A 26036-nucleotide genomic window follows, 5' to 3' on the forward strand; every position below is an offset into this window, starting at 1 on the left:
CTGGATTCCTAAAGTATGCTTGATCCCTTTTAACCCTTTTTATCCACATTACAGCAGAGCTGTGATTATGATAATCACTATGTTCTAAAATCACAGGGTTAAAGACAGGGAGGTCATCTGGATCATCTCTAGAACATATCTAAATCAAACAGTCTGTTGTGGTTTTTTTTCTCATGACTTCTAAGGAAGAGACACAATAATTTTCTCTATACAGATTGCTTGAAGATCAGAGATGAGGAGAGTTATTTAGGTTTCACCTCATAATCCAGCTTTAAATTCATTTGAGTTTACTTCAAGTATTTCCTTAGTATACAATAGTCTTTTCAAGTTTTGCTTCTAGAAAGTAGAATTAGAAAGAAAAGCTGATAAAAGGATACAGAAAGGAGAAGAGAGTAAAAGAGCAGGGTTGAAAGAAATCTGGCAGAGGGGTATCAAGAAGAAATGTAAAAAGAATTCAATGTTCTGTACTCTTTCATTTTTTTTTGATTTCCAAGGGACTTGATCTGGTTCTTTTCTCCAAGCACTCACTATGTGAACACAAAGTACAAACAGATTCAGGAATGATTAAGAGACAGAGGTTGACTACAGGTTTACCGTGGATAAAACAAGCCCAGTTATTCAATAATAAATTGTGTCTTAATTTTTTTTTTTTTTCCTGAGGAAGATTCACCCTGAGCCAACATCCATGTCAATCTTCCTCTATTTTCTATGTGGGTCGCTGCCATTCATGGCCACTGACAAGTGGTGTAGGTCTGCACCTGGGAACCAAACCTGGGCCATTGAAGCAGAGCACACCAAACTTAACCACTAGGCCACTGGGGCTGGCCCAATATACTTTTAATAATAATAAAAGCACAGGGCTGGCCCCGTGGCCGAGTGGTTAAGTTTGTACACTCTGCTTCAGCAGCCCAGGGTTTTGCCAGTTCGGAACCTGGGCATGGACATGGCACCGCTCATGTAAGCCATGTTGAGGTGGCATCCCACATAGCACAACCAGAAGGACCTACAACTAGAATGTACAACTATGTACTGGGGGACTTTGAGAAGAGGAAAAAATTAAACAGATGTTAGCTCAGGTGCCTTTAAGAAAAAAATAATAAAAACACATGGTAATAAAAATTCAATCTACATAGAGAGGTCTAAGACGAAAAGGCAAAGTCTCCTACTTATTCCCCTGCCACATCTAAACCTTTTCAACCACTGTTAGAAATTCCTTTATGAATTTTCCAGAAAGAAAAATTAAACGCATCTCCCTGCATAGATATACGAATGTGTGTCAGGGGGTGGGAAGATGGGGGATGTATATTTAAAATGTTGTTGAAAGGAATAACATTATACCTCTCCTATGTGGCAACATACTTTTCCTCTTTAAAATACAATTTGGAGATCTTTCCATGTGCTTAGTCTCAGAAACTCCATGAGTAAGGAAAAATGTCTTTTTAAGCACTGTATTCCCCAATGCATAGAACAAAGGGCTCACATATACTTTTCCTCCAACAAAAATTTGTTAGGTAAATGCATGAATAAATCAGAAAATGCAGATTAACTTCATTGTTTTGAGCAAAAGCATAATATTACACTATTTAAATGTACCAAAAGTATCCAGTCTGCTACTGATAAACATTCAGAATATTTTCAGATTTTTAGCTATTACTTTAGTAAACATTCCTGAACATATCTGTTAAATCTTATACATATGTATCTGCAAGTGAATACAAGGTAATTACTTAGTAATGTAATAGTTCAGTCAATCGCAGTTTTAACTTTGATAGACACTGCTAAGTAACACTCCTAATCAGTTGCACCAGTTTGCACTCTCATTACAACACAATTTTTATTCTGTAGCAAATCACAAAACCTGTTAGTGACAGAAACACCCATTCCTAGAAACTACATGTTCTTTCATCTACAGCCTTGTAATGAAAACTGTGTCAGACGTGATCTCAAAAAACTGAAAATCCTTTTGGCTTTGCTGAGCACTGGGGACATCCTTTTTCTCAAAGACAAAGTACTTGTTCCTACTGGCCAGCTTTTTGGAACTTGGCCAAAATTCATGGCTAACTGCTTCCTTTGTATATTCCAATAATAAAATATTCTATTGTTGTGTTTTTGTAAAAAGTGCAATAACTGCACCTGTGTTAAATATAAATAATGATTCAAGAGCATGCAGATATCATCAAGAAAGTATTTATACAAAGGAAACAGGTAGCAATCCTGGAGAAGTGCTTGAAATTCTATCATTTGGGCTCTCACATGGATTCCACTGCCTATTGACATTAAAATAAGAAGAGTAACCTATGTGCAGAAAGAAGGTTGTATTCACATTAACATTCATGAAGGCTGAGCAGCTGAAGCCCTACACATCAAGTAGGGAATATATCCTTTGTCTATTGATGAGAAAATGTCTCAGTGATAAATGGTTACAGACAGGGGTGTCACAAGGGCAAGAGCACACAGAACAGCTCCGACAAACTTTAAACAATTTTTTTTTAGTCTTCTTCTCCTGCAGTTCTTTTTGTAGCATTGTGGAGCGCAGCGCCTATCGCCTCAAATAAAAGAAAAATATTGCAGTGCAGAATTCCTAACCTTTACTGAGGCACATCCAGAAAACAAAAAACATACTCTTTGAAAATAATCTAAAACAAAGCTTCACAGGCTTCATGATGCGTAAATATTCAGACATTCTGAAAAGAAGTGTTCTGCACCCTGCACCCCGCCTGTTTGTGTCTAAAATGTATACTGTCATCAGACAGCATGGTTGTCAAAGTGCAAAGTCTGTAACCTCAACGACAGGAAACGTTAGGCCCGTGGTTAAACGTTAGGCCCGTGGTTAAAACGCTTTATACTTATTTACATAAACTCAAACCCATTATCACACTCATCTAGTAAGTTTGTGAGAAAAACCATAAGTGAAGTCATGAGTTTGTTATTAACAAACAAATATCTCATAGATCCCAACAGTGACTACCAACGACTTTCAGTTTATTTTCAAAACAAAATCAGTTAAGTTACAATTTGTGCACAGCTTTGTCTCATTGAGAATAGGAAGCCTGAGAACCGGGACTGGGGCAAACATTTCCCGGGGCCTGACTCTAGGTGGCTCACTTTCCTCACCTATAAGTACAAAGACTGAAACCACAGTCCCCCGCCGCCCCAGGGTTTCTCTCCAGTATTTCGCCTCTTCTGCAGAAGCCTAGAGGATTCAGCAGGAAGAGTAATAAGCATAGTGCAGCTTTCTAAAACATGGATGTCAACCCCGTGCTTCTGGGAGTCCTTCCTCACCCTACAGAAATCTCTAGACGCCGAGCAAGAAGAAATACACAACAGCCCTCGACAGACCCTCAGCACCTCCCCCCTCAGTGTTTTCTAGACAGTCTTTGTCAGCGCCGTGTGTACGAAGGACAAAGGCGCAGCCATCAAGTCGCCCTAGGTCGCAGGGTGAGCCCGTGGACTTGGCCCGCGGAACTATCTTACTGGAGATGAAGGGGCGGGGCCCAAAGGGGAGGAGTCAGGGGCGGGACTGGAGCGCGGGCCCCGCCCCCAAACCCCAGCAGCGTCCCTGCGCCTGCGCGCCCGGCTGGGCCTGTGGTTGGGGAGCCCTGGGTCCTTGGCTCGCCCTCGCGCCCCCGCCCTTCGCTTCCTCCCCCGCCCCTTCCCACCTCCGCCCACTTGACGTGATGACGCACGGCAGGTTTGCGGACGTGGCGGCGGCGCAGGGCCCAGGAGGCGGAGACGTTGGCGGCGGCAGCGGCCGCGGCGCACGGGGGCAGCCGAAAGGGGAGGCTTGGCCATGAACTGGACCGGCACGGCGGCGGCGGACTAGGCAGGGGTCTCCTCGATGCGTCCCGGCTGCTAACGGGACAGGTAAAGATGGCGGCGAGAAAGGGGGTGCCCCTGTCCTGGCCGACGGGGTGGGGCCCGCTGCACCCTCCCTGGAGGCGGCGCGGAGCCCTCGGCCGCAGGTGTGTTGGGGGTGGCCGGTTGGGGAGGAGACCTCTTGGCAGGGGAGACCTTCGAGACCAGCCCCGCTTAAGCCTCTCGTTACACTGTCGGGGAAACTGAGGCTCAGAGGAGGGGCTCCTGCCTGCCCGATTCCCGGAGCAACGTTTTTCCCACCCAAACACACTACATTTCTCCCACAGCTGCGTGTTTGTGTTGAATATTCGCTGATCTTATCTCGTCCACATCTTCCAAGTGTGATAGTGTGACCTAAAGGTCTGAGATTGAATCCTCGCAGAGGATAGCAGGGAAAGAAAAAACTAGATGTGTGGAATGGACAGGGAGGGAAGTTAAGTTTCTAAAAACTGAATTGGCCCTGGCGGATACGGTCCCTGTGATACTGTCCCACTGCTGAACTAGCTCGTGTCCTCGGGCCCCTTTATTGCTCCCTGGCTGAGGAGTGTCAAAGCGAAACACCTAACAGCAGCTATTATACAGGACGAAGGTATTTGGGAAACCATTTTCAGTTACAGGCTGAGCTGATGAACGCTTTACCGTCGTATCCATTGGGAATTATATTTCTGACCGCTTGTAATCTATGCAGCATGCAGGCTTGTTTGAATTTTCTGAAGAGGAGATTCGTGCTTTTTTCCTGCCCAAAGAGAATTAAGACCGGTGAAGAGAATTGAGCAAGATGACTTTGAATACTGTGTGCTTTCTGGTCTCTCTATAATTAGCTCAGATAATTATCTGCCTGGGACAGAATCTGGCTTTTCACTTCGATTAGGCACAACCAATTCTTGCTTATTCAGAAACAGAATACCCAGTTTATGGTATTCTGCCTGCATTTTATTATGAAAGGGAGTGAAGTGATAGTGAGACAGATGAATTCTAGTCTTTAAATATTATTTAGCAATATATTATGGAGAGAGGTTGACAGAAATATCTAAAATGGCTTTTGGGCGTTGCTCAGTGAATTTCAGCTGTGCTAAGGCAGTTTAGGATTCTGAGAAATGATCGGGAGAAGTCTAAAGGGCAGCATAAATGGGTCATTATAGCCACGTGTAAATTGCTGTATAAGTGGTTCTTAACTTTTTTAAATCATGGATCCTTTTTGAGAATATGAAAACAATAAACATTCTCCCAGAAAAATGTACATATGTATAAAATTTTGCCTAGGACTCACTGACGTTCCCTGCATTAAAAAACAGGACAGAAAAGACTTGGTTAAATAAGTAGAAATAGAAGTATTATCTATTTTAGGTGAAGGTGAGGTACTCTTTCAACTTTTTTGAGAATTAAATAAAAATAAAGCATCTTGAATTTATGATGGTATTAAAACAAATTTAATCTGTAAGCTGCTTAGAGTTGTCACTTCTGGGAATTCCTGGAAGGAATAGGTGTGATCATGACTTCAGAACTGCTTTTGAGATGTAAAATGTGGGTAGCTTGCTTTAGTGGCTGTCAAGTTAGGAATCCCAGTTAATGGTAATAAATAATGTAGCACCTAGGGGAAGAGATGAAATAATCGACTTAGTATATAGCTATTAGTTATCTATGTTATCTGAATAGAAACCCTTGAGTTTTTGAAGCATTACAATGTTGCCATAGAGCACGGTCAGAAACTGCTTTTGAAGGATTGGTTTCAGTTGTATGAAATAGTTCTCAAAATTTTACAAGTATATGCCTCCGTGGAGAGTATAATCTATTGTCATCCATCTTACAAATTCTGACTTTTGGAGTTGGTCTTTTCTTTTTTTAAATTTTTTTCTCTTTTTCACTTGATACTTGTCCATAGTATTCACAGTTGATCTAAGTCCTCCTTTGAGACATCATTTTGCCTTGGCTTCACTGACACATTTTCATGGTTTCCTCTTCCTCTGAACATTCTGTTTCCATCTTCTTTTAGGCTGATTTTCCTTCCCCCAGAACTACTACATTCTTCAAGGCTCAGTCTTGGACCCTGTTTTTTTATTCTGTACTCTCTCTAAGTAATTTCATTTACACCTACAGCTTCAGTTAGTACCTATGTGCAGATGAGTCACGAAATTATCTCTAACCCAGATGTTCCTGAATTTGACTGTATAGCGCCCCCCCAGCTCTTCTTCTAGTGTACTGTATCTTAGAGAATGACACCATTTACTCAGTAATGCAAATCAAAAATCGTGGTGTGATCTTTCTTTGCTCTCTTCGTATCTGAGCCACATTAAGTCCTAAATATTTTATCTCCAGAATGCCTCTTACTTCCTGTCCACTTCTCTCCATCTTTCACAACAATAACTGAAAGCAATCTATCATCTTTTCTCATATGAACAATTAATCTGAAGCTACAACTGTGTGTGGAATTTGTTTTTTATGCTCTTGTTCATTTTTAACGAGAATAGATCAATTGGACGAAGGTGAGTTGAGAGTGAGTATGTAAGTAAACAAAAAGTATTCATTGATGTATGTTTTTAACTTAGGTCAGCTCTCAGTCAGTCTTACACTGTCTTTTCTGAAAGTAGAAATGCTTATAGTGATCTAAAATATGTTCAGTTTTTATGGACCATAAGTTAAGTTTGATGAGGACTTTGATAAGTTAAAGTTTGGTGAAAACCTTCCTGGGAAGAAGTCCCTGGTTGAGAGCAAAATCATGACCTAGATAGAAGGCACAGACTGTGCTAAATATAAATACTAAATTCATTGTGATCCAGGGAGGTAGGTAGGTAGTCCAAAAGATATTTCAATCCCATGTGAACTTAAATGCAGAATAAGCCAGAAAGTTTTGGGTTCATAAAAGTATTGTGTGTACATATAAAAGATATACTTTGATTCCAGCAGAACTATAAATTGTATATATGATCATGACCTGTTAAGACAATTCAAAATTATTTCCCTAGTTTTCTTCACATACTCAGAATAAGGGGATCTTAATTTTTTGACCTAAATTTGCCCTTGTTAAAATGTAATCACCCCCACATGTTTTGTGATATATGGTCAGTAAGAATGGATTACCTTTTCCTCCCATCCCATTGTCTCCACTGCCAAATATGTTCATTGTACTTCCACAGCTGTAACTTGAACCTAAATTTTTAAATAAATAAAACCATTCTTTAAAAAAAACAAAAGAAGTGTCTTGAATGTAAGATTCATGTAAATCAGTCAAATGGATCAGCTACATTCCAAACTTTTCTCTGCCTTCTTTTCCCCCCAGATCTTGACATTATGGCAGGAAGGCATCCGAATCGTAGTTTTCCTCTTCCAGGAGCTCATTCAAGTGGTCAAGTCCATACATTTGGAAATTGTACAGACAGCGATGTGTTGGAGGAGGATGCTGAAGTGTATGAGCTTCGATCCAGGGGAAAAGAGAAAATCCGAAGAAGTACATCAAGAGATAGACTTGATGACATTATAGTATTAACAAAAGATATACAGGAAGGAGATACTTTAAATGCAATAGCCCTTCAGTACTGTTGTACGGTAAGTTTTAATTTGATTTTGCATAATGTTGTCCAAAATAAATTATCTGTTCATAGCACAAATTGAAATAAATTCTGTGCCCTTCTGTCTTGTCTTTTTCTTCCTTCTCTTTTTTCTTCTTTCAATAGAAATCTGTATCATGTTAACTTTTTAAATTTTTAAGTGAATAATTTGTTTATTTCTAAATCTGTGATTCTGTTTTCAGTATTGAATATCAGCAATGTGCTATCTTTTTCTCCTAATTCCATTTGTAACAGAATGTAGAAATATATAAGGAAAAGTTTTTCTCTGCCCCAGTTTCCTTAGATAACACACTTTGGTGTGTTTCTTTCCATACCTTTTTTTTTGTAGCCCCCCCCAAATATACATATGTTTGGTGTATATATACATAAAAATAAAATACTTGGGAGGGCATTGGTTTTTTTGTATTTAAATTGATTTATACTATGCCTATTACTCTGCGAGTTGCCTTTGTGTTTTTCATTTCTTAGTATGTCATGGATGTCCCTCATAGCCTTAGATCTAACTCGTTATTGTATATAGCTACAAAATGTTCCATAGTATGAATGTACCGTAATTATTAAGCCGTTCTCCTGCTTATGGATAGTAAGGATTTTCTCCGCGTTTTGCATTGTGTGGTGAATATCATCACAACTATACAATCACGCATCGCTTAACGATGGGGATACATTCTGAGAAATACATCATTAGGTGATGTTCGTGTGAACATCACGGAGTGTACTTACACAAACCTAGATGGCTTAGCCTACTACACACCTAGGCTATATCGTTCTAATCTTATGGCACCAGGGTAATGTATGTGGTTGGTCGTTGACTGCAATGTTGTTATGTGGTGCATGACTGTATCTTTAAATGGTGGTACCTTTATTTTTGTGGGATAGATTCCCAAAAGTGGGATTGATAGTAAAAGGAAGATATATTTTTAATTTTAATAGATATTAAACTCTGTCTAAACCCATCTTATATCTGTGTCACGTCCATCTTACATTCTTAGCATGAAATCTATTTTCGTGGAAACTGTTTAGAACATTGGTTTTCAAACTTTTTGTTCTGATACTCCCAATAGAATTTTGAAATGTATGTACTATGTACCTCCTTGCACATTTTAAAGTGAACTTATTAAATATTTCCTAATGACTTAAAATAGTTACAAAGGGTGTAATTTCCAGAATGTTGTTGATATTCATATTTAAAAATAAGACTGTTAGAATACTCTTTAAATGCATGCATGAAATTCTGAATACCATCAGGATTTGCTACAGGAAATCATTCATTTAAAATATATATGTGAGCTCTTTTTTTAGTAGCATGAAATTTTTTATCATTCTTTTTCTCAATTTTTCATAGTGTAAAATATTTTCATACTTCAAACCCTTTTCTTGATTATCTGTCATCGTTCTCTGCAATAGAAACAGACACATATTTATAAATTTATATATATTTAAATTGAATTAAAAAAATTTCCTATGACTGTGAGGTTCTATGTATTATTTTTTCCCAAATAGAGTAATTATTGCAATTATTCACAATTCATCAAAACGTATATCACAAATTTTGATTTAAAAATTTAATAAACAAAATATTTTATTGAAATGCATTTCTTAATGAGGTAAGACCTGGGTCTTTTGCAACTTGTTCATGTATGGCAACACTGTTTATTATTAAATCAGAAACTTTCTGATTCCATTTTTTACTGCAAATAAATGTGAATATGTGTTTTGTAGAAACATAAGACCACTGAGAAATAGATTACAGGGTGTGCTTTAGAAGGTCAATGATGGAAAGTAATCAAGACTTTAAAATTAGGGACAAGGCTAAAAATGTCATGGTGGAGATCCAAGTGAAGAGTGTGGTCCAGCAGCTTTTTTAGAGAAAGACTGGTTTTCCTTTAGTGAACCTGGAAAATTTTCTTAGAAGAGAAATTTGAAATGCCATCTAAATGATTAAAAATAGGTCATATTTCCAGTGAGGTGAAAAGGAGAAAGTATTTCAGGCATATAACAGTGATGTGGAGACGATTTCAAGGAGGAAATAAGGTGAACCACAGAGGAAGTTTAATAGGTGTTTCAGAAATGAGTGGCACAGACTGATTGGTATAAAGCCCTTTGCAATAACTGAAGAAGTTTGATCCATATAGTGAGAGAACACCAAGGTAAGGTTTTAACAAGAGTGCTGCAAAATGGTGGGGGAGCCCGCTGGTGAGTTTGAGGGGATCCAATAAAGAGGTTATTGGAATAATTCAAAATGAAGATGACCAGGGCCTAGACTAAAATATATGTAGTAAGGAGAGAGAGGAAGTTGATAGAAAATGTATTTGGCGGAAATCACAGGATTATCAGCTGATTCCTTTTTTAAAATGAAGAACGATGAAAGGCAACTAGCTTAACGTTAGCAGAAATGATGGCATTGGCCACAGAAGTGGGAAAATTGATAGTTAAGATAAGCAACGGTTCCTTTTGCTAGGAACTCAACTAGCAAAAAAAAGATTAACCTTACAAAGGATTTATCATTTTAAAAATACAGTACTTAGTACTGTATTCCACTTAGAAATAGTCAGCTTTAGGAATTACTAAAAATATGCCTGTTATAAAACAGTGATAAGAGGAACAAAAAGGCCAAGGTTGCAATCCTAAATGCAACCAAGGAAGTTAGTGTAACAGAAAATTTTATAGGGAGGTTCAGAGAGATGACCGAGGCAGATACTAAACTTTGGTAGCCTAGTTTAGAAAGGGTATTGAGTAATTATTAGTCAGAATATAAGCTACCAAGCAAAAGAGCATTTAAAGAGAATAGGGTCGGTCAGGCTTTTGGATTTGTCAGGGAATTGTTTGCCTTAAGAAAAAACAGTCTCCAGATAGTAAAATGACAAAGCACTCTTTATCTTTACTGTGTCATCTCCCAGTTACTCTTTAATCCTCCCTCCCTCCTCCTCCGACACATATACTTCAAGGGAGTTGATTTTCCCAACAAGAACTCTCATTCTTCGTAGGTCTTGATCAGGAATCTGCAGTCGATTCAGTTCGCCACTCCTTCCTAAAAACCCTCTTTACTTGACCTCCATTCTTCAGGTTTCTGATTTTCCTGCTATTTAGTAACAGCTAACATTTGCATAACATACTGTATGTCACTGTTCTAAATGTTCTTCATACATTGTAATTCATTAATCTTCAAAACAGGCTTGTATGGCAGGTAGTAGTATTACTGTCATTTGACATATGTGGAAACCGAATTGCAGAGAGGTTAAACAACTTGCCCCAAATCATACAGCTAGAAGGTGTCAGAGCCGTACTTCAGACTCAGTCCATGCTTTTAACCACCATGATATATTGCTTTCCTGGCCACTCTTTCTTATCTCCTTTGTGGATTTCTCTCACTCAGCATACCTCTCAAATGTTGGCATTCCTCAGGGATCTTTCCTGTGTCACCTTTTTCTCCCAGGCCTTTTCTAGTGAATCTGTCTGGTGACTTCAGTTACCATTTCTGCTGGTAATCCACAAGTCTCTATCTCTGGCCAAGATCACTTCTGAATTTCAAATATACATCTATAACTGCCTGTTGGACATCTTCCACTTGCATATTTCAAGCACTTCAAGGTCAACATGTATGAAATCTGCATTCATTCTGTTTTCTCTCTCCACAGTGTTCCATATCTCAGTAAATGGCATCATTATCCATTGAGTTGAGCAAGCCAGAAATCTAAGTTTTTTCCTAGATTGAGTTTACCTCTGTGACATCAATCAGGTGCTAATGATCAGGGCTTAGGTTAAGACATTGTTGGAAAGGATGAATGGAACTAATAACTTAAAGGTGGGAGAACCTGGTATAGTAATTGGTAATCTAAGAAACAGTCCCCTGCTCCTCCTCACACTGGCAGGTGGATAGGATATACAGACAGGTTGAGGACTGTATCATATATCGGGACAGCTTATAAAAATGACTGATCTTGGGGGTAGTTGAATAATTCATTTTCTTTGAAGTTGAAATAGTGGCATCTTCAAGATTTGTGTTTTTTTCCTTAGTGATACATAAAATAATGGCATATCTTAGAGTTGATAGCATCTTAGTTTTGATAAAATATGGTGGTTTTAGTGGGGTAAATTAACATTTGCCTATACTCTAATTGCTAAATTGTAAGAAAGAACATAAGTATCTCTGTGTAATCCCTCCTTCACAAATTGTTTACAAGCAGCAGAAGTGTGATATCTGTGCATGATGTACAAAGAAATATTGAAGGATCCTAGAATTCACTTAAATAGCTAGCTAGGATTAGTGTTAATAATATATTGGTGATAGTAAAAAGTAATTGGTGATTTCCTAAGACTGGTAGATCAAAAGTAGTGTGGGGCCAGCCCCAGTGCCCTAGTGGTTAAGTTCAGTGTGTGGCCTGGGTTCGGGTCTGGGGCACAGACCTACACTGCTGGTCAGTGGCCATGCTGTGGTGGTGGCCCATATACAAAACAGAGGAAGATTTGCCACAGATGTTAGCTCAGAGTGAATCTTCCTCAGGAAAAAAAAAAAAAATCATGCAGGGCTGTTATCTACAAATAACATCTCTCTGGGTGTGATAATACTACTAATAATTAAGCTCACATTTTTTTCCTTTCAAAAGTAACTGGGATGAATGAATATTGCTACCTCTATTTTGACTTAGAATTCAGTTGAATATTGCTTTTTTTTCCCCCACAGGTAGCAGATATCAAGAGGGTAAACAATCTCATCAGCGATCAAGACTTTTTTGCCCTTAGGTCTATCAAAATTCCAGTAAAAAAGTTTAGTTCGTTGACAGAAACACTTTACCCTCCAAAAGGAAGACAGGCTTCACGACCTTCATCTGTTCAGTACCTTCCAGAACAACAGGAAATTTTGTCAGCTCACGATTCTCTTTCTTCCAGTGAGTTAGCTGGTAGCTTTTTAAAAGAAGTAGACCGAGACATAGAACAAATAGTAAAATGTACAGACACCAAAAGAGAGAACCTGAATGAAGTAGTGTCTGCCTTAACAGCACAACAAATACGTTTTGAACCTGATAACAAAAACATTCAACGTAAGGATCCTTATTATGGAGCAGACTGGGGAATAGGGTGGTGGACAGCTGTAGTGATAATGTTGATAGTAGGTATAATAACACCAGTATTTTATTTACTATATTATGAAATTTTAGCTAAAGTGGATGTTAGTCACCATTCAACAGTGGATTCTTCACATTTGCATTCGGAAGTCACACCCCCATCACAGCAGAGAGAAATGGAAAACGGAATTGCTCCAACTAAAGGACTACCCTTTGGCCAGCAAGGTGATTATAAACTACATAGTCAAGATCCTCAGCCACCTGCTGTTCATCACAAAACGTAGTAATTAGCTCATAATTACAGTGTTAGTGATCACATGTGAATCTGGAATGTGGTGAATCAGTTATTCAATAACCACTTCAAAGGCAGAATTTAGGGAGGTTGAAGATGCTTTTGTTTTTCACTTTTTTTTTTGAGCCACTTAAAAATGGGTTGAGTGTAAAGTCTGCAGTTGCTAGCTGTTGATATTGAGAGCAGTAAATCCATGTGTATGTTATATCAGTGCTTAAAGCAGAAATGAATTTAAATGTGTCTAGGAAGTTCTTCAAAAATGCATCATTTTTCTTATTCAAGATTGGTTATGTTTAAATTTTAAGTATTTTTTGGCTCAAGGTTATTAATGATAAATTTATTAAGCAGAATAATGATAGCGTCAGATATCTCAACTGAAGAAAATTTACTACTTCTGAACCATCAGAATATTTAGTTGCAAAAAAGTTGTTTGGTTCTGAAATTATTTATGATATCACATACTTAAAACTCCATTTTGAAACTTTTAAAAAAATATGTGTAGCACATACGCTATGGAAACATAAGTAGAAACAGAAATGGGAAAGTAACGTACAGTGTCTATAATAGAGGCTAAGAAATAGATATTATTGTTAAGCCCCCAAAATAATGTGTTATGGTTGGGAAGTTGCCATATGGTCACTAGAACACTGGATTAGGTCAAGACTAAAAGTCATCTTTGTTAAAGAATTGCTGCCTCTGTTTCTGTTTTTTACATGATTATATTTGCCTGTGTTATTTGAAAGCACGTTTGCAAATCTTTGATGAAAAGTGTTTTACATGTAAAGATTAGCATTATTTAGGAAATAATTCCTTACATACTGTGATAAGTTGTTGCTATGTTACATATAGTAACATGCCTTAATGACAATGCCTTATAATATTACTTTATGTAAGCTAGTATAATTTTTAGAGTTAAAATTAAGCATTATTTCAGATGGTCCAGTGGGATTCATAACACAGGCTGTATAAATTCGTCCCCATCTTCACTATCAAGCACAACTTAATGGGGTCAAAACAAATTTTCATTGGCTGCCTGAGTTCTGTTTGCAGAAAATCGTTCATTAAGCAAAAGCAAGCGTAAAAAAGACCTTTTGCATTAGCAATAACAGATGGCCTTATTTATTGATCCCTTAACATCTATTTTTCAGAGAGAATGTCTAACTTAGACATTTTTTTCCCTGAACCGTAAGCTCAAATTGGGGAACAGAGGCCAAAGGTTTGTGGATTGGCTGAAAAGGCTTGATTGTCCACCTTTTTAAGATCTATGGATCACAGTCTGGCTAAATACAAAGCATTTGCATACTGATTTCATCATTTAATTTTTAAATGTGTTTTTAAAATGTAACTAAACTGATTAGAAGCAAGATTTGGTGGAGTCTGGATTGCCTGTTTTGTGTTTAATAAAGTATGTACTTTAAGATATATAATACCACCTCATTTTCTGGGCATTATTTCCTAATTTTTAATATTTCAGCTTTTTGACCAGTCATTTTCTATTTCAAACTCCAATCTTGATACAAAGTGGGGTGAATAAATATATGTGGTAAATGAGGTTTTATGTATTTTCAGGAGCTAAGTATCATAAAAAAACAGGACAAAGAAGTGACACATTAAAGCCCTTGCATATATTAGAGGACCTTAGTTACCAAAAAGTGTTAATATGGAAGTTACAGCAAGTTGATTTTTTTAGTAACTCTTTTAAAGTTTAAAACATTGTTTTAATGTGCCTTGGGCATCTTGAAAAGAGGAGTATGATGTTTCTAATTTATGCTCAGTGTTAACTTGGTCAGTTTACATTGTATTTATTAAGCCTGCTGAAAAATCAAGTTTTAGAGAAGAAAATAGATGATTGTAGGATGGGCTCTAAATGTCTTTTGAAGAACTTTGTTTACATCAAATTGATGAAATTACGGAGAGTCAGTGATGCCTTTTCGCTAGTGGTACTTTGAAATTGTGATATAGATGTCTGATTTCCAAAATAAGTAACTTATTTTTAAAAGTAGTGAGGCATACTGTGACTTGATTAAAAGCCATTTCTGTCTTGTACGGCGTCCTGTTCCTTGAATGAAAGATAACATGTCATTATGATACAGTTTCCTTTTTCTATATATTTGAATTACATATTTTTAATTGAATATAATTTAAATTACGTATAATTCTCTATGTCGAATTATAGATTCTAATCACTATGTCATCTGTAAAAGACAAAATTTCCTAAGCATTTAATAGTTATGGAATAACTTTAGCTATTAAAAAGTACTAATACACATCAAAATTTGCAGCAAATGCAGATTACTTTGTAAAATTTAACAAAATAAGAAAAGTTATATTTGTGGATTTTGTGTTGAAACCCTTATTTGAACTTACTGTGAGGCTTTACATTAGAAGATATATATATATTATGTATACATATATATATATATGCGCAAATGTAAAAGTAACAGAACTGTGAATCATTGCATTTGGTTCACTTAAAAACCTGGAGTTGCAAATGAAGAAAAATCTGTTATTTTTAGGGCAGATTCTTTTTTTAAAAAAAATCTGGGTACAAATGGTTAAGGTTGTTTTGAACTAATGGATGCCATTAAATATGTTTTTGCCGTCCTACTTGTAGAAAATTATGGGATTCATGTCCTCAAAACATATATTAAGATGGATTATAGAATCTGCTGGCCACATTAAGAATTTGAAAGAAGACTGTAATATTAAATTAACTTCTCCAGAGGACTTACTGTTTTTGAAAGCTTTTCTTTTTCTGGACTGTACTTGCTTGTTTGATGGCCTGAAGAGTTCTTTAAATGAACCACTACTTAGTAATTAGTTCTTTTTAAAGGTATCTACTTCTAAAATTACCCACTTGGGAATATGAAGGATACAGTTAGAGTTTTAGAAATATCATGAAGCAAGACTCAAGTCAGAGTGTAACAGGGTAAAGGGGGAGTTTTTAGAAGCTTGTATTTAAAATGGTGCATTATGATGGGAATCATTCTTACTTTGAATTACAACAATGTTGCTCAGGAAATCAGTATTTTTCTTCCAAGTATGTGCATATTGCACTGTTAGATCATAGAAATATCTGAATGCTTTATTTAATTTTTATGTATGCAAATACTATAAATCTTTTGTATAATGTATTTTATACAAATACAAAATGGAATTGTAGAACATTATGTTAGCATGTACATCTGTAAAACTGGTTTTTAAAACTTTTTGCCCCTTATATTTCTTATCTTAAAAGATCTGTAAAATGTAATAAAGTTTCTATTTTATTATTCAACCTAAAATGGAAGCTGGTGAATTTAATTGAATAAAGCAAAACTTTTCTCCTTTTCTTTCAAACTATTTGATATAGAGATACCAATTCAGATTTCCCCCTTTTTATACTCAAAGTCTACTGGAATTTTTATAAGATGTAAGTGAAATGAAAAAAAATTTCAGTTGAATGTTCTTTGGGAGAATCTTTGATCTCAGGGAAGAAGAATTCCTGAGGCACGGTCCACAGCTGTGTGTCAGTCTTACTATGAAACGGAAAACCTTTCCACTACAAGAATATTTATTTTTAGAAGTTATCAGTAGCAAAAGGAATTGAGAAAGTTCTTTGGAGCTTTTATTTATTAAGTGGAGGAAGTTGTGGTGTAATCCTTGTTTTTTCTCCCCATTTTTAAAAGCATCTTGATCTTAAAATTGTATTTTTTTTTTTAATAAAAAGGAAGTTTCACTAACTCCAGAGCCTTTACCCCTATTAAGGCAAGCCACTGAGACTGTACGTTTGAAGGGAACGGGAAAGGAAAGGTTAACAAGATCCTCTGAATTTCTTAGCGTTCTCTTGGATCCAGCTCTCTTAGTTTATCATCATGCCTTTAATCACCCAGTTTTCTTGTGGTGGTGGTGGTGGTCTGTTCAAGAATATCTGATACTGGCATCCCTGCTGTAGGGGAGGAAGACAATTCCTCTACACTATGAGTCCTTCTGGCTGTCCTAAGAATGAAATTGACATGAGACAGTGTTGACGAAAATAATCCATAACCAATCTATAAATGAAAATTGGGGTGAGTTTATTATGAGCCAGATCTGAGGACTAGCTTAGACCTGGGCCTTCCTTCCCCAAGGGAGGAAAGGCACCAAAGAAGTAGGGGTGTACAGAGTGGTTATATAGCATCAAAGAACATGTTATCACATATGATTGAAATGTCCCTTTTATAATAGTCACATGATTGCTCTGTCAGCACAGCAATTGATGGTCACAGCAGGTAGTAGGTCTGCTGTCTTGGTGGACGCAGGTAGTCCATCAGTTGTCTGGAGCTGGGTGGTCACAGGGTGAGGGCAGCAATCAATTCCTAGCCTAGGGAGAGATGCTTATCCTTAAGGAAATGCCAGCGTTGGGGAAGTTGCATCCTAATCGTAAGACCATTTGTTCTTGTCTTTGGGACATGGGAAATGCTTAAAGCAGATATATAATGCATGCTCAATGGCCAGTCAGGCCCTTTTGGAAAAACAAGGTCAGGCCGAATTAGGTTTACACTAAATGGCTTCCTCATATACTCCAGCATATCATATTGCTTGCCATTTGTTTATCAACAGACTAACAGGAGAAAATCCAACAAAGTTTAGTAAGTATACATGGGAGAAACCGAGGAAAGCTGAGTAACTCACCAGAATGGCTGAGGTTGCCATCTTAAATGCCATCTTCAGCTAAAGACAAAGGAGGATGTTGGGGATGGGGGAGTCAGTTATGGAAGATTACCCGAAAAAGCACAGTAAACAAGAGTAAGGTTATTATGCAGATTTAAGTCCTTGCCTTCCGCATTGATAAGAGTTTCTAGAGATAAGGTCATTCCCCTCTTCCTGGTACAGAGAGGGAGACACATTTGCAGGTGGAGATTTCCCTTACAAATGTAAATGTCTCTTACCAAGGCTAACTTCTACTAGGTTTCAGAGCTTCTCCCCTGTCTGCAGTTTCTCAAAAGTAACCAGCCCCAAATAGTCCTAATGCCAAAGAGACGCATCTTGAGGTGGCAAATTCTGCTCCCCTATACTGCTTGAATATATAGTTATTTTACTAGGTAAAACCAGTATTAACAAATTTGTTTTCTCTGTCAAATATATTTAAGTAGGTTCAAAATAAAACATCTTAATATAAAACAAAAGGACACAATTTTGTAAGAATTTAATGTGTAAAATACAGAAAAATAAGCATTTATAGCAACAAAACAATTTTTCACCTGTTATATAGCAATTTTAAAGACACTTCACCAACAAGTACTTTTTTATATATAAGAGATTATCTCTGCATTAAAGTTTACCTTCCTATGGAATAACTTCAGTCTCTTGAGGTTATAAGCCAGAAAAATAACATTCATGCTGGTAAAGCAACCTGCAAATACTTCCTGCCTGTTCTCACAATTATCTCCTTTAAACTTGTAAAAAGATCCTCCAAAGGGGAAGACAGTGTGCTGAAGGGAGATGGCTGGGGCCTCCCAGAGCCAGTCCTGCAGGACTGAAACTGCGAAGACAAACTGAAAGCCAGGAAAAGCAATACCTGTTATCTTAGGTGTATTTGCCCGATTCAAGCGGTTATCTGCAGATTTATAATAAAGCAAGCAAACAGAACCAGAGAGAGAAAGTTTCTATAAATTAAATGGTATTTGGCTACAGTACTAAGGAGGGGAGAGAATAAAACACCTATGTTAATTACCAATCCGAAATGACTATTTGCTCATCACAGCTGAAAACTTCACGTGAGGTTTCTACCCTAAGTACAGCAGGTTGCTGCTTTAAAGTAGACTTGCTTTATTCATATTTCCCATTTAGAATCTTTAAGTTTTTTGATAAGCTCCTTTAAACAAGAAACAATTCACCTATGACCAACACAGCACTGAACTAAAAATGGTCCTCACAGCCATCTTGAATTATCTAAGCAAGAATTACAATTGAAAGTGATCTTTTTCCTGAGAAAGCCATGTTACAAAATGGCACAAGACAATATAAATTTTCTCCAATTTTCCCCAATAGGATACAAGATGGGAAAATCAGATTAAATATATTTTGTGAAGAAACCATGTTTGTTTCTCAAAAATGTGTTTTCAATCTATCTCTTTCCAAGCCAGAATCTTTTAGAGTGACAGCCAAATTTAAATTAAGAAGTGATCATTTCTATAAGGTAAGAGAATGAATATGTATGTGAATTTGGGTGGATGTTTAAGCAATTTTTCTAGGGAATTGTTTATAAGTGGAGAAACTAAGGCACAGAGAACTTAACCAAGCTCAATTTCAAGGTTGAGTTTAATAGTAAAGGTAAAAATAGAATGTAGGGCTCTGATTCTCCAAGGGTAATGGGTGATATCTTCCCAAAAGAGAAAAATACATTTCTTTCTTTTAGGGGGTAATATTAATAAGTCATTTTTGAAATATATAATATGAATTTCCTTGAAAATCTTTGGCATTTTTGGAGGCTGAGGTGTTTAGGGACCTCCTCCCAATATAAAAAGGCAGGGGAGCTAGTTTTTAATTTAAACAAAAAAGATTAATGTTAATTTTAAAATGACCTGAGTTTTATTCTGCACTTTTCTGCAACTGGATAGCTATGAGTCCTGTAAAATGTAACAGAGGCCACTACACCTGACAGATTTCAAACACACGCACTCTGCAGTGAGATTTATACAACTAGAACTTACCCCACATTTTTGTAAAGTACAAAATTAAATAAGATGTCTCAGTCTAATTTTTCATAAGCCCAACTACTCAAAGATAGCAAATTTATTGCAGTGGGATAATTAATTCATATACTTTATGGCATGAAGTTAGCCCAAAATTCAAGTATTTTTAATATTCATCCCAAGTCTTTGTAGTGGCTGAGATGTGAGCTATGAAATTCATATAGCTTAGATTGGCCTTTTTCCCTATGTGTACATTTTTGATCACAAAACTTCTAATCTCATAAAATATGCACTTGTAAGAGCTCAGGTAGGTTTATGTAGTCATAACATAGCAGCACAGAACATACCATGTAAAAGTAAAAAAGAAAATTATTTTCAAGTTTTTTTGTTTTTAAAGTGCTCCATGTGCAGTATTAAATCAACTTTCAGATTACAGAAATCCATTATGATGACTAGTAACAGTTTTACAAAAGATCAGCAGTTAAACAAGAATAATTTGTTCAAGTATGAATACATAGGTTAAAAGATGCAAAAACTCTTTAGGCACATTCTAATCCAAATAATACAAAAAAAATCCACTTGAACACAGAAGAGGGATGACAGAGGTGTTGAGAAGCAATGTCAGAGTATCAGACACTCATTGGTAAGGTAACTAGTATGTGAACTCAAAGTGGTTCTGAATATTTTGGTAACAAATACTTGTACAACAAAACAGGAACAAAAATAAAATACTTACTCATTCTTTATCAGAAATAAAATAGAAAAAATGTCCAAATGGTTAGAAGCTGTACCATAAAAATACTTTTTGAGAAATTTCAAGGCTAATAGGTTGCTTCATCCATGTTGTCATCACTGTCTGCGCCAAAATCATCTCCATCTTCAAAGTATGAATTAATGTAGTCATTTTCCTAAGTAAAATGATACATTTCTCAGTGAACATTAAAACAAATGAGTAGTAATACTATTAAAGAACATTCTGTAGGCTGTCTCTTTAAGTTTATAAATATCAAATTTAGGTAATAAGAAAATATACCAGGCTCAAAAGAAGTCTCTGCTATTTCATCTGCTTCAAGAACACATTAGCTCTCACTCACATCCACCTGTGCCGCTTTCTCCCTCACGACCACCACCTCCTGCTCTTCTCAGGCACCAACTAGCTATGACAACATGAAGAGAGGCCCATGACACCTTAGTGGGATGATACATGGTTTAGTTAGCTGAATCACTAAACACTCAGTCCAAACAAACGCACAGACGCTCCAGAAACAAAGCCAATTTTCATGAACATTTGTTAAACTACACTAGAACTGAGGTTTCCAGTCACAATGCATATCTGAGCATAAGCTGAGGGATTTTTGCTTCCTATCAAAAAAAGGCCTCAAGATACCAAATCCAAACCTAGAGGATGCCATATTACACTCCATCCAGGGCCCCTCAGCGTCCTTTCGGTTAAGGGGGATTAAGCCTCCGGGAACATGCCAATTCTCATGGTTGAGTAAGACTATTATCCATGTAAATGACTCAAGATATCTCTGTGCTTTCTATCAACAATTCAAAAATCCATTTTGGATATAGATAAAAGAAATTTAAGAGAGTTATTAACCAACTGCAGTGTATGGACTGTAATGGGTTTCTGATTGGAATAAAAAATTTTTTTCATGACAATTGAAAAAATTGAACACTGACTAAATATTTGATGATATCAAGAAATATTTCATTGTGTTAGGTGTAACAATGATATCGTGATGTTGTTAAAGAGCCCTTATTCTGAGTATGTATTGAAATATTTATGGATGAAACGATACAATGCCTGAGATTTGCTTTACAATAATCCAAGGCAGATGGGGGATGACAAGGGGGTACAGGAGTGGTCTGAGTGGCTGAACGAATGGTTGAAAGATTGGCTATGAATTGATCACCCATTGTTAAAGCTGGGTGATAAGTCCATAGGTGTTTATTTTAGTAGTCACAAGACTTTTATACATCATTGAAATCTGACGTAAAAAAATTAATCTCCACATCTCTACTGTCTACAGCAAAAATTATAATAGAGAAGAAATAGAGACTATTCTCAAAAGAAAGTCTCCTGGGTATCAGGTTTTTTAGTATCCGCATGGTGGGATTCTATATATAAATTTATATAAATAATGCAAGAAAGGTAACTTGTATTATTCAAATATATATTTCATTACTTTGTCTTCCCTAAACACTACAAGTTGCTGCATCCAGCTAAGACCCTTACCATCTCCAGGAAGTTGGCCTGCTTTCTCTGGTGCCAAGAAATCGAACGTCTGGCAAGTTGGCTGAAGGCTGGGGCCAGTGTACTGTGGAGGGGTGGCACAGCTGAGAGTTCAACTGAGGCCACCCTGCAAATGAGATCTTGGCAAGGACACTGGTGTGGAAATATAAGCAAGCCAATTTGCACATAAAAGTGGAAATGAATAAGGAAAGGATGCTCTACTATTCCAAACGAGCACACGCCACTTGTGTTCTAGACAGGAGCACCTCCAAATATGTTCAGTGATTCAGAGTAGGTAATTTTGTGATGTTAGCAATCTTGATACAGATACCAAGTGAGAACTTGTTGAAACTGAGGGTTTAAATGGTTCTTGGCTTTCATCTGAGCACTTGTTTTTTCTTAAATTATGTCAAATTAATACACAGAAATCTCATTAAATTGAAGTCAGGAGGCCAAAAGGGGAGTTCTCACACCCTAGTCTATAGCAGAACCCAACATGAAGAAGAAAGACTTCCTCTTCTTGACTGGCAGGAAGCTCAGCCAATCAGAGATGGTCACAACTCAGCCAGTGAAAAGCCACTGCACATGGAACTCTGGATTCCTCCAATGGACTCTTTGTTCACAAGAGCCCTGCCAACTTCCTCTTCCTGCTATAGAAGAGTTTCTCCTGGGTTGGCTGCTGGGGACTGGTGTGTGGCTGGCCATGGTTGCAGACCGTGAATTACAATTCTTTGCTGATCCCAAATAAACCCATCTTGCTGGAGAAATAACTGGCTGTCTGTTTAAGGTCAACAATTACAATATTCAAAATAATGAACGAAGAAAAAAGTCTGTATTTCCTCAATTTTACATATAAGTGTTACATAGATAATTTGCTCCATTTTGCTTCTCAAAATAAAATGCTTGTCAAATCCTTAATACATCAGGTAAGTTAATTAACACTAATTTTCATTAATTAATTAATTGCTAAAAAGAGCAAAGAGGCTAACTCTAAATCTAGAAAGGCTTTAGCGAACTTTCCTTTCCTTCCCTCACCCAGCCTCACACTCAGAGCATATATCATTTCTCTATTAAAATGGAAAGATTTTTCTTTTTTCTTAATGAAATGCAGTTACACAAACCCACTGGTGGTGTTTAGTACCCTGCTAAGGCCCAACACAGAATTCTGAAACTACTAGAATCCTGATGTTTGCTGTTCTTGTTAGAGGAGATTTTAATTTCAACACAGCTCAAGTCAAACAGACTTTATAAACAGAGCATTCCAAAAGGCAGTCTTGTCTAGAAAACTCACCACTACCCACTTGAAGCTAGTAGCATGCCACCCCCTCAAGGCCAGTTGTGACAGCCAAAAATGTCTCCAGACATTACCAAATATCCCTGGGAGGGCAAAATCACCACCAGTTGAGAACCACTGGTCTGTAGCAACAAGCTTTCAAACATGATCCAACCTTGGCTCCTTCCAATCCCAGCAACTGAGCTTTCTAAAATACAAATAGGATTACTACTCCACTGCTGAAAACCCTCCAGTGGCTCCACAGCACTCAGGATAAAGGCATATTTCTCAGCCTGGCATTCAAGACCCCTCATTCATCTCTTCAGCTTCATCTCTCCACCTACCCCCACTTACACTCTCTGGACCAGCCACATTGACTTACCTGGCCAATTATACTATTACGCCACACTCTCATCATCTGCAAGCCTTCTCCATAGTCTTTCCTTTATCTGCAAGTCTCCTCCACCCCATTTCTCATCCAGATCTGATCTGATTAACTCTTCAGATGTCATAAGTGTATTATAACTGTCTCCTTTCTTGCGTGCTTCCCCACTAGACCAATAACCTTGAGGGGAGAACTGCATCTTATCTTGACATTCCCCTTGCCTAGTATAACTCCAAGCATACAAGCCATGTGCAATTACTATAGGCTGGATGAAAATGAATCGAGGGGACATAAGTATATATAGGGTAACTGAAACTTTGGATCAGGATACAGTCAGTCATGGAGACTGTAGAGAGAAAAAGAAGTCCAAGGGAAGAACTCTGAAGAATACTGACATTTAAAGACTAGAAAGAAGAGAACTCAGAGACCATGAAAAGGTACCAGAAGTAGGAAAAAAACAAGTACTGTGTCACAAAAACCAAGGGAAGCAACCGTGTTTGTCCAGCACAATGCCTGGCATGTAGCAGATGCCTGAAATTGCCTTAAATTGTTGAATTTAAATAAAGGAAATAATATTTTATTTTATTTTTTTTTTAAAGATTGGCCCCTGGGCTAATGACTGTTGCCAATCTTTTTTTTTTTTTCCTGCTTTATGTCCCTAAACCCCCCCTGTACATAGTTGTATATCTTAGTTGCAGGTCTTTCTAGCTGTGGGATGTGGGACGCCGCCTCAACGTGGCCTGACGAGCGGTGCCATGTCCACGCCCAGAATCCGAATCCTGGGCCACTGCAGCGGAGCGCGCGAACTTAACCACTCAGCCACAGAGCCGGCCCCAAGGAAATAATATTTTAATAATGAGCTGTCAGCAGTATAAAATGTTGCAGAAAAGCCAAGTGAAACATGGACTAAAATTTATCTATTAGTGAACTTGATGGCAATAATTTCAATAGCATGTAAGTGGAAATCAGATTAAAAAGAGATAAATGGGGGGAGGGTAGGAGCAAGTGATAACAGCTAAAGAGCTTTCCAAGAGATAGAACAAGAGTTGGAGAGGGAATGTGTTGAACATATTCTACAATGAGAGACGAACATGTTTTAATGCATGAATGGAAGAGAGGAGTAGGAAAAGAAGTTGAAAATGTTGAAAGGAAATGACATGAGGATTATGGTCCCTAAAAAGGGCATGACAATTAGCCCCAAATAGAATGAAGGACATTTCTCCCATTGATAAAAAAGAGGAGGAGGTAGGATATTTAGTTTGAAGGCAGAAGACATGAAATTAAGGGAGTTTCCTCTTGATGGCTTCATTTTCTGTAAGAAGGTGCTACTATCTGCTAAGAGTGAAAGAAAAAGTAGTCAAGGAAAGAGATTAAGAAGAAAGAAGATGATGCAAATTAATTACTGTAGAGACACGACAAGAGAAACACAGAAAATGTGTCAGCCAGCAAAACGGAGCTAGTGTTACTTTAGTGGCATGAGTTTCTGTGATTCCTCAGAAAAGCTCAATAAACAGGTCTGGAGGAGAAAAGGGAGAGAGAGTTGAATTGATCAAAGGTTACTTTGGTCTAGAGTGTGTGCTGGGAGGACAAGAGACAAGAGTAATGGCAAGAAAGAAGCTGAAGGGTGAGCAAGGGTCTGGGCTCCTTAGGGAAGGAAATTGAGACAAGGAACCAATAAAGTAGAAATAGAGGATCAGAGTCTGGCAGCCTCAATCATGCTAGCATGCAGGAATAAAAAAGTGAATGATCTGGAAAGAAAGTTGGAGACAAATGTGATATGTTTAATTTTAAAATGTTTAGAGTTAAAATTTATCTGGAAGAATAAGCAAAGAATACTTGAGAAAATTCTGAAAAAGAAGCTAACGTGCCCTAAAAATATTAACGAATAACCAGAAGCTTCTATTAATTGGAACAGCAGAGTGATGGCTCAGAAATAGATCAATGGAATAGGGTCCAGAAATACATCTAAGTAGATGTGGGAATCTAATAGCTGATAAAGGAGAATTTCAAATGACTGAAGAAAGCAAATTATTTAATAAATGAGATTAGCAGCTGGCTAGCCATTTGGAAACAGATAAAAATGGATCCACACTTCTCCCTTCACATCAATATAATTTCAAAGGAATCCATAATTCAATGCAAAATAATTAAAGCATATAATAAAGATTTCATAGTTGGAACAGTTTCAGGAGGTGAAAAGATTTAGAGTGTGGTGTGAGAAGCTGAAATGGAGTGAAGAGAAGGGTCATTAGAATGGAGAAGAAACTCTCAGCCTAGAGTTACTGCATGAGGTGTCTACAAAGTCCCAAAGAGGCCATGACCAACAAAGTTGCCCTGCTCAAAAATAGCTTGAATGGACCAGCCCTGGTGGCCTAGTGGTTAAGTTTGGCGCACTCCGCTTCAGCGGCCCAGGTTCAGTTCCCAGGTGTGGACCTACACCACTCGTCTATCAATTGCCATGCTGTGGTGGTGGCTCACATACAAAATAGAGGAAGACTGGCAACAGATGTTAGCTCAGGGCAAATCTTCCTTAGCAAAAAAGATTTTTTTTTTTTGAGGAAGATTCACCCTGAGCTAACTACTGCCAATCCTCCTCTTTTTGCTGAGGAAGACTGGCCCTGAGCTGACATCCATCCCCATCTTCCTCTACTTTATATGTGGGATGCCTACCACAGCATGGTTTGCCAAGCAGTGCCATGTCTGT

At 37.5% G+C, this 26036-nt stretch overlaps 2 protein-coding genes across 3 annotated transcripts in view; one reads left to right on the plus strand and one right to left on the minus strand.

Annotated features, from left to right (window-relative positions):
- Positions 1 to 3569: 3569 nt before the first annotated feature.
- LYSMD3 (LysM domain containing 3) lies at positions 3570 to 14381 on the plus strand. Its single transcript, XM_014857081.3, has 3 exons — positions 3570 to 3864; positions 7133 to 7398; positions 12106 to 14381. Exons 2-3 carry the CDS (start codon positions 7144 to 7146, stop codon positions 12769 to 12771), a joined length of 921 nt encoding a protein of 306 aa, XP_014712567.3. The 5' UTR covers positions 3570 to 3864; positions 7133 to 7143; the 3' UTR covers positions 12772 to 14381.
- A 2434-nt stretch (positions 14382 to 16815) lies between these two features.
- POLR3G (RNA polymerase III subunit G) overlaps positions 16816 to 26036 on the minus strand; it is a 43020-nt gene continuing 33799 nt past the window's right edge. Inside the window, exon 8 of one of the 2 annotated variants that reach the window (XM_014857079.3) lies at positions 16816 to 20343. In XM_014857079.3, the coding sequence (XP_014712565.1) occupies positions 20257 to 20343 (87 nt within the window). In that variant the 3' untranslated portion in view covers positions 16816 to 20256. The remainder of the gene's footprint in view (positions 20344 to 26036) is intronic. The other variant, XM_044780001.2, reaches the window with a different exon arrangement.

The sequence above is a fragment of the Equus asinus genome, chromosome 9, assembly GCF_041296235.1.
Source record: "Equus asinus isolate D_3611 breed Donkey chromosome 9, EquAss-T2T_v2, whole genome shotgun sequence".
Classification (NCBI taxonomy): domain Eukaryota; kingdom Metazoa; phylum Chordata; class Mammalia; order Perissodactyla; family Equidae; genus Equus; species Equus asinus.

Coding starts and splice junctions, on each gene's coding strand:
- LYSMD3 (XM_014857081.3), top strand. CDS start 7,144: ATGGCAGGAAGGCATCCGAATCGTAGTTTTCCTCTTCCAGGAGCTCAT. Junction 7,399..12,105: donor CCCTTCAGTACTGTTGTACG/GTAAGTTTTAAT, acceptor TTTCCCCCACAG/GTAGCAGATATCAAGAGGGT.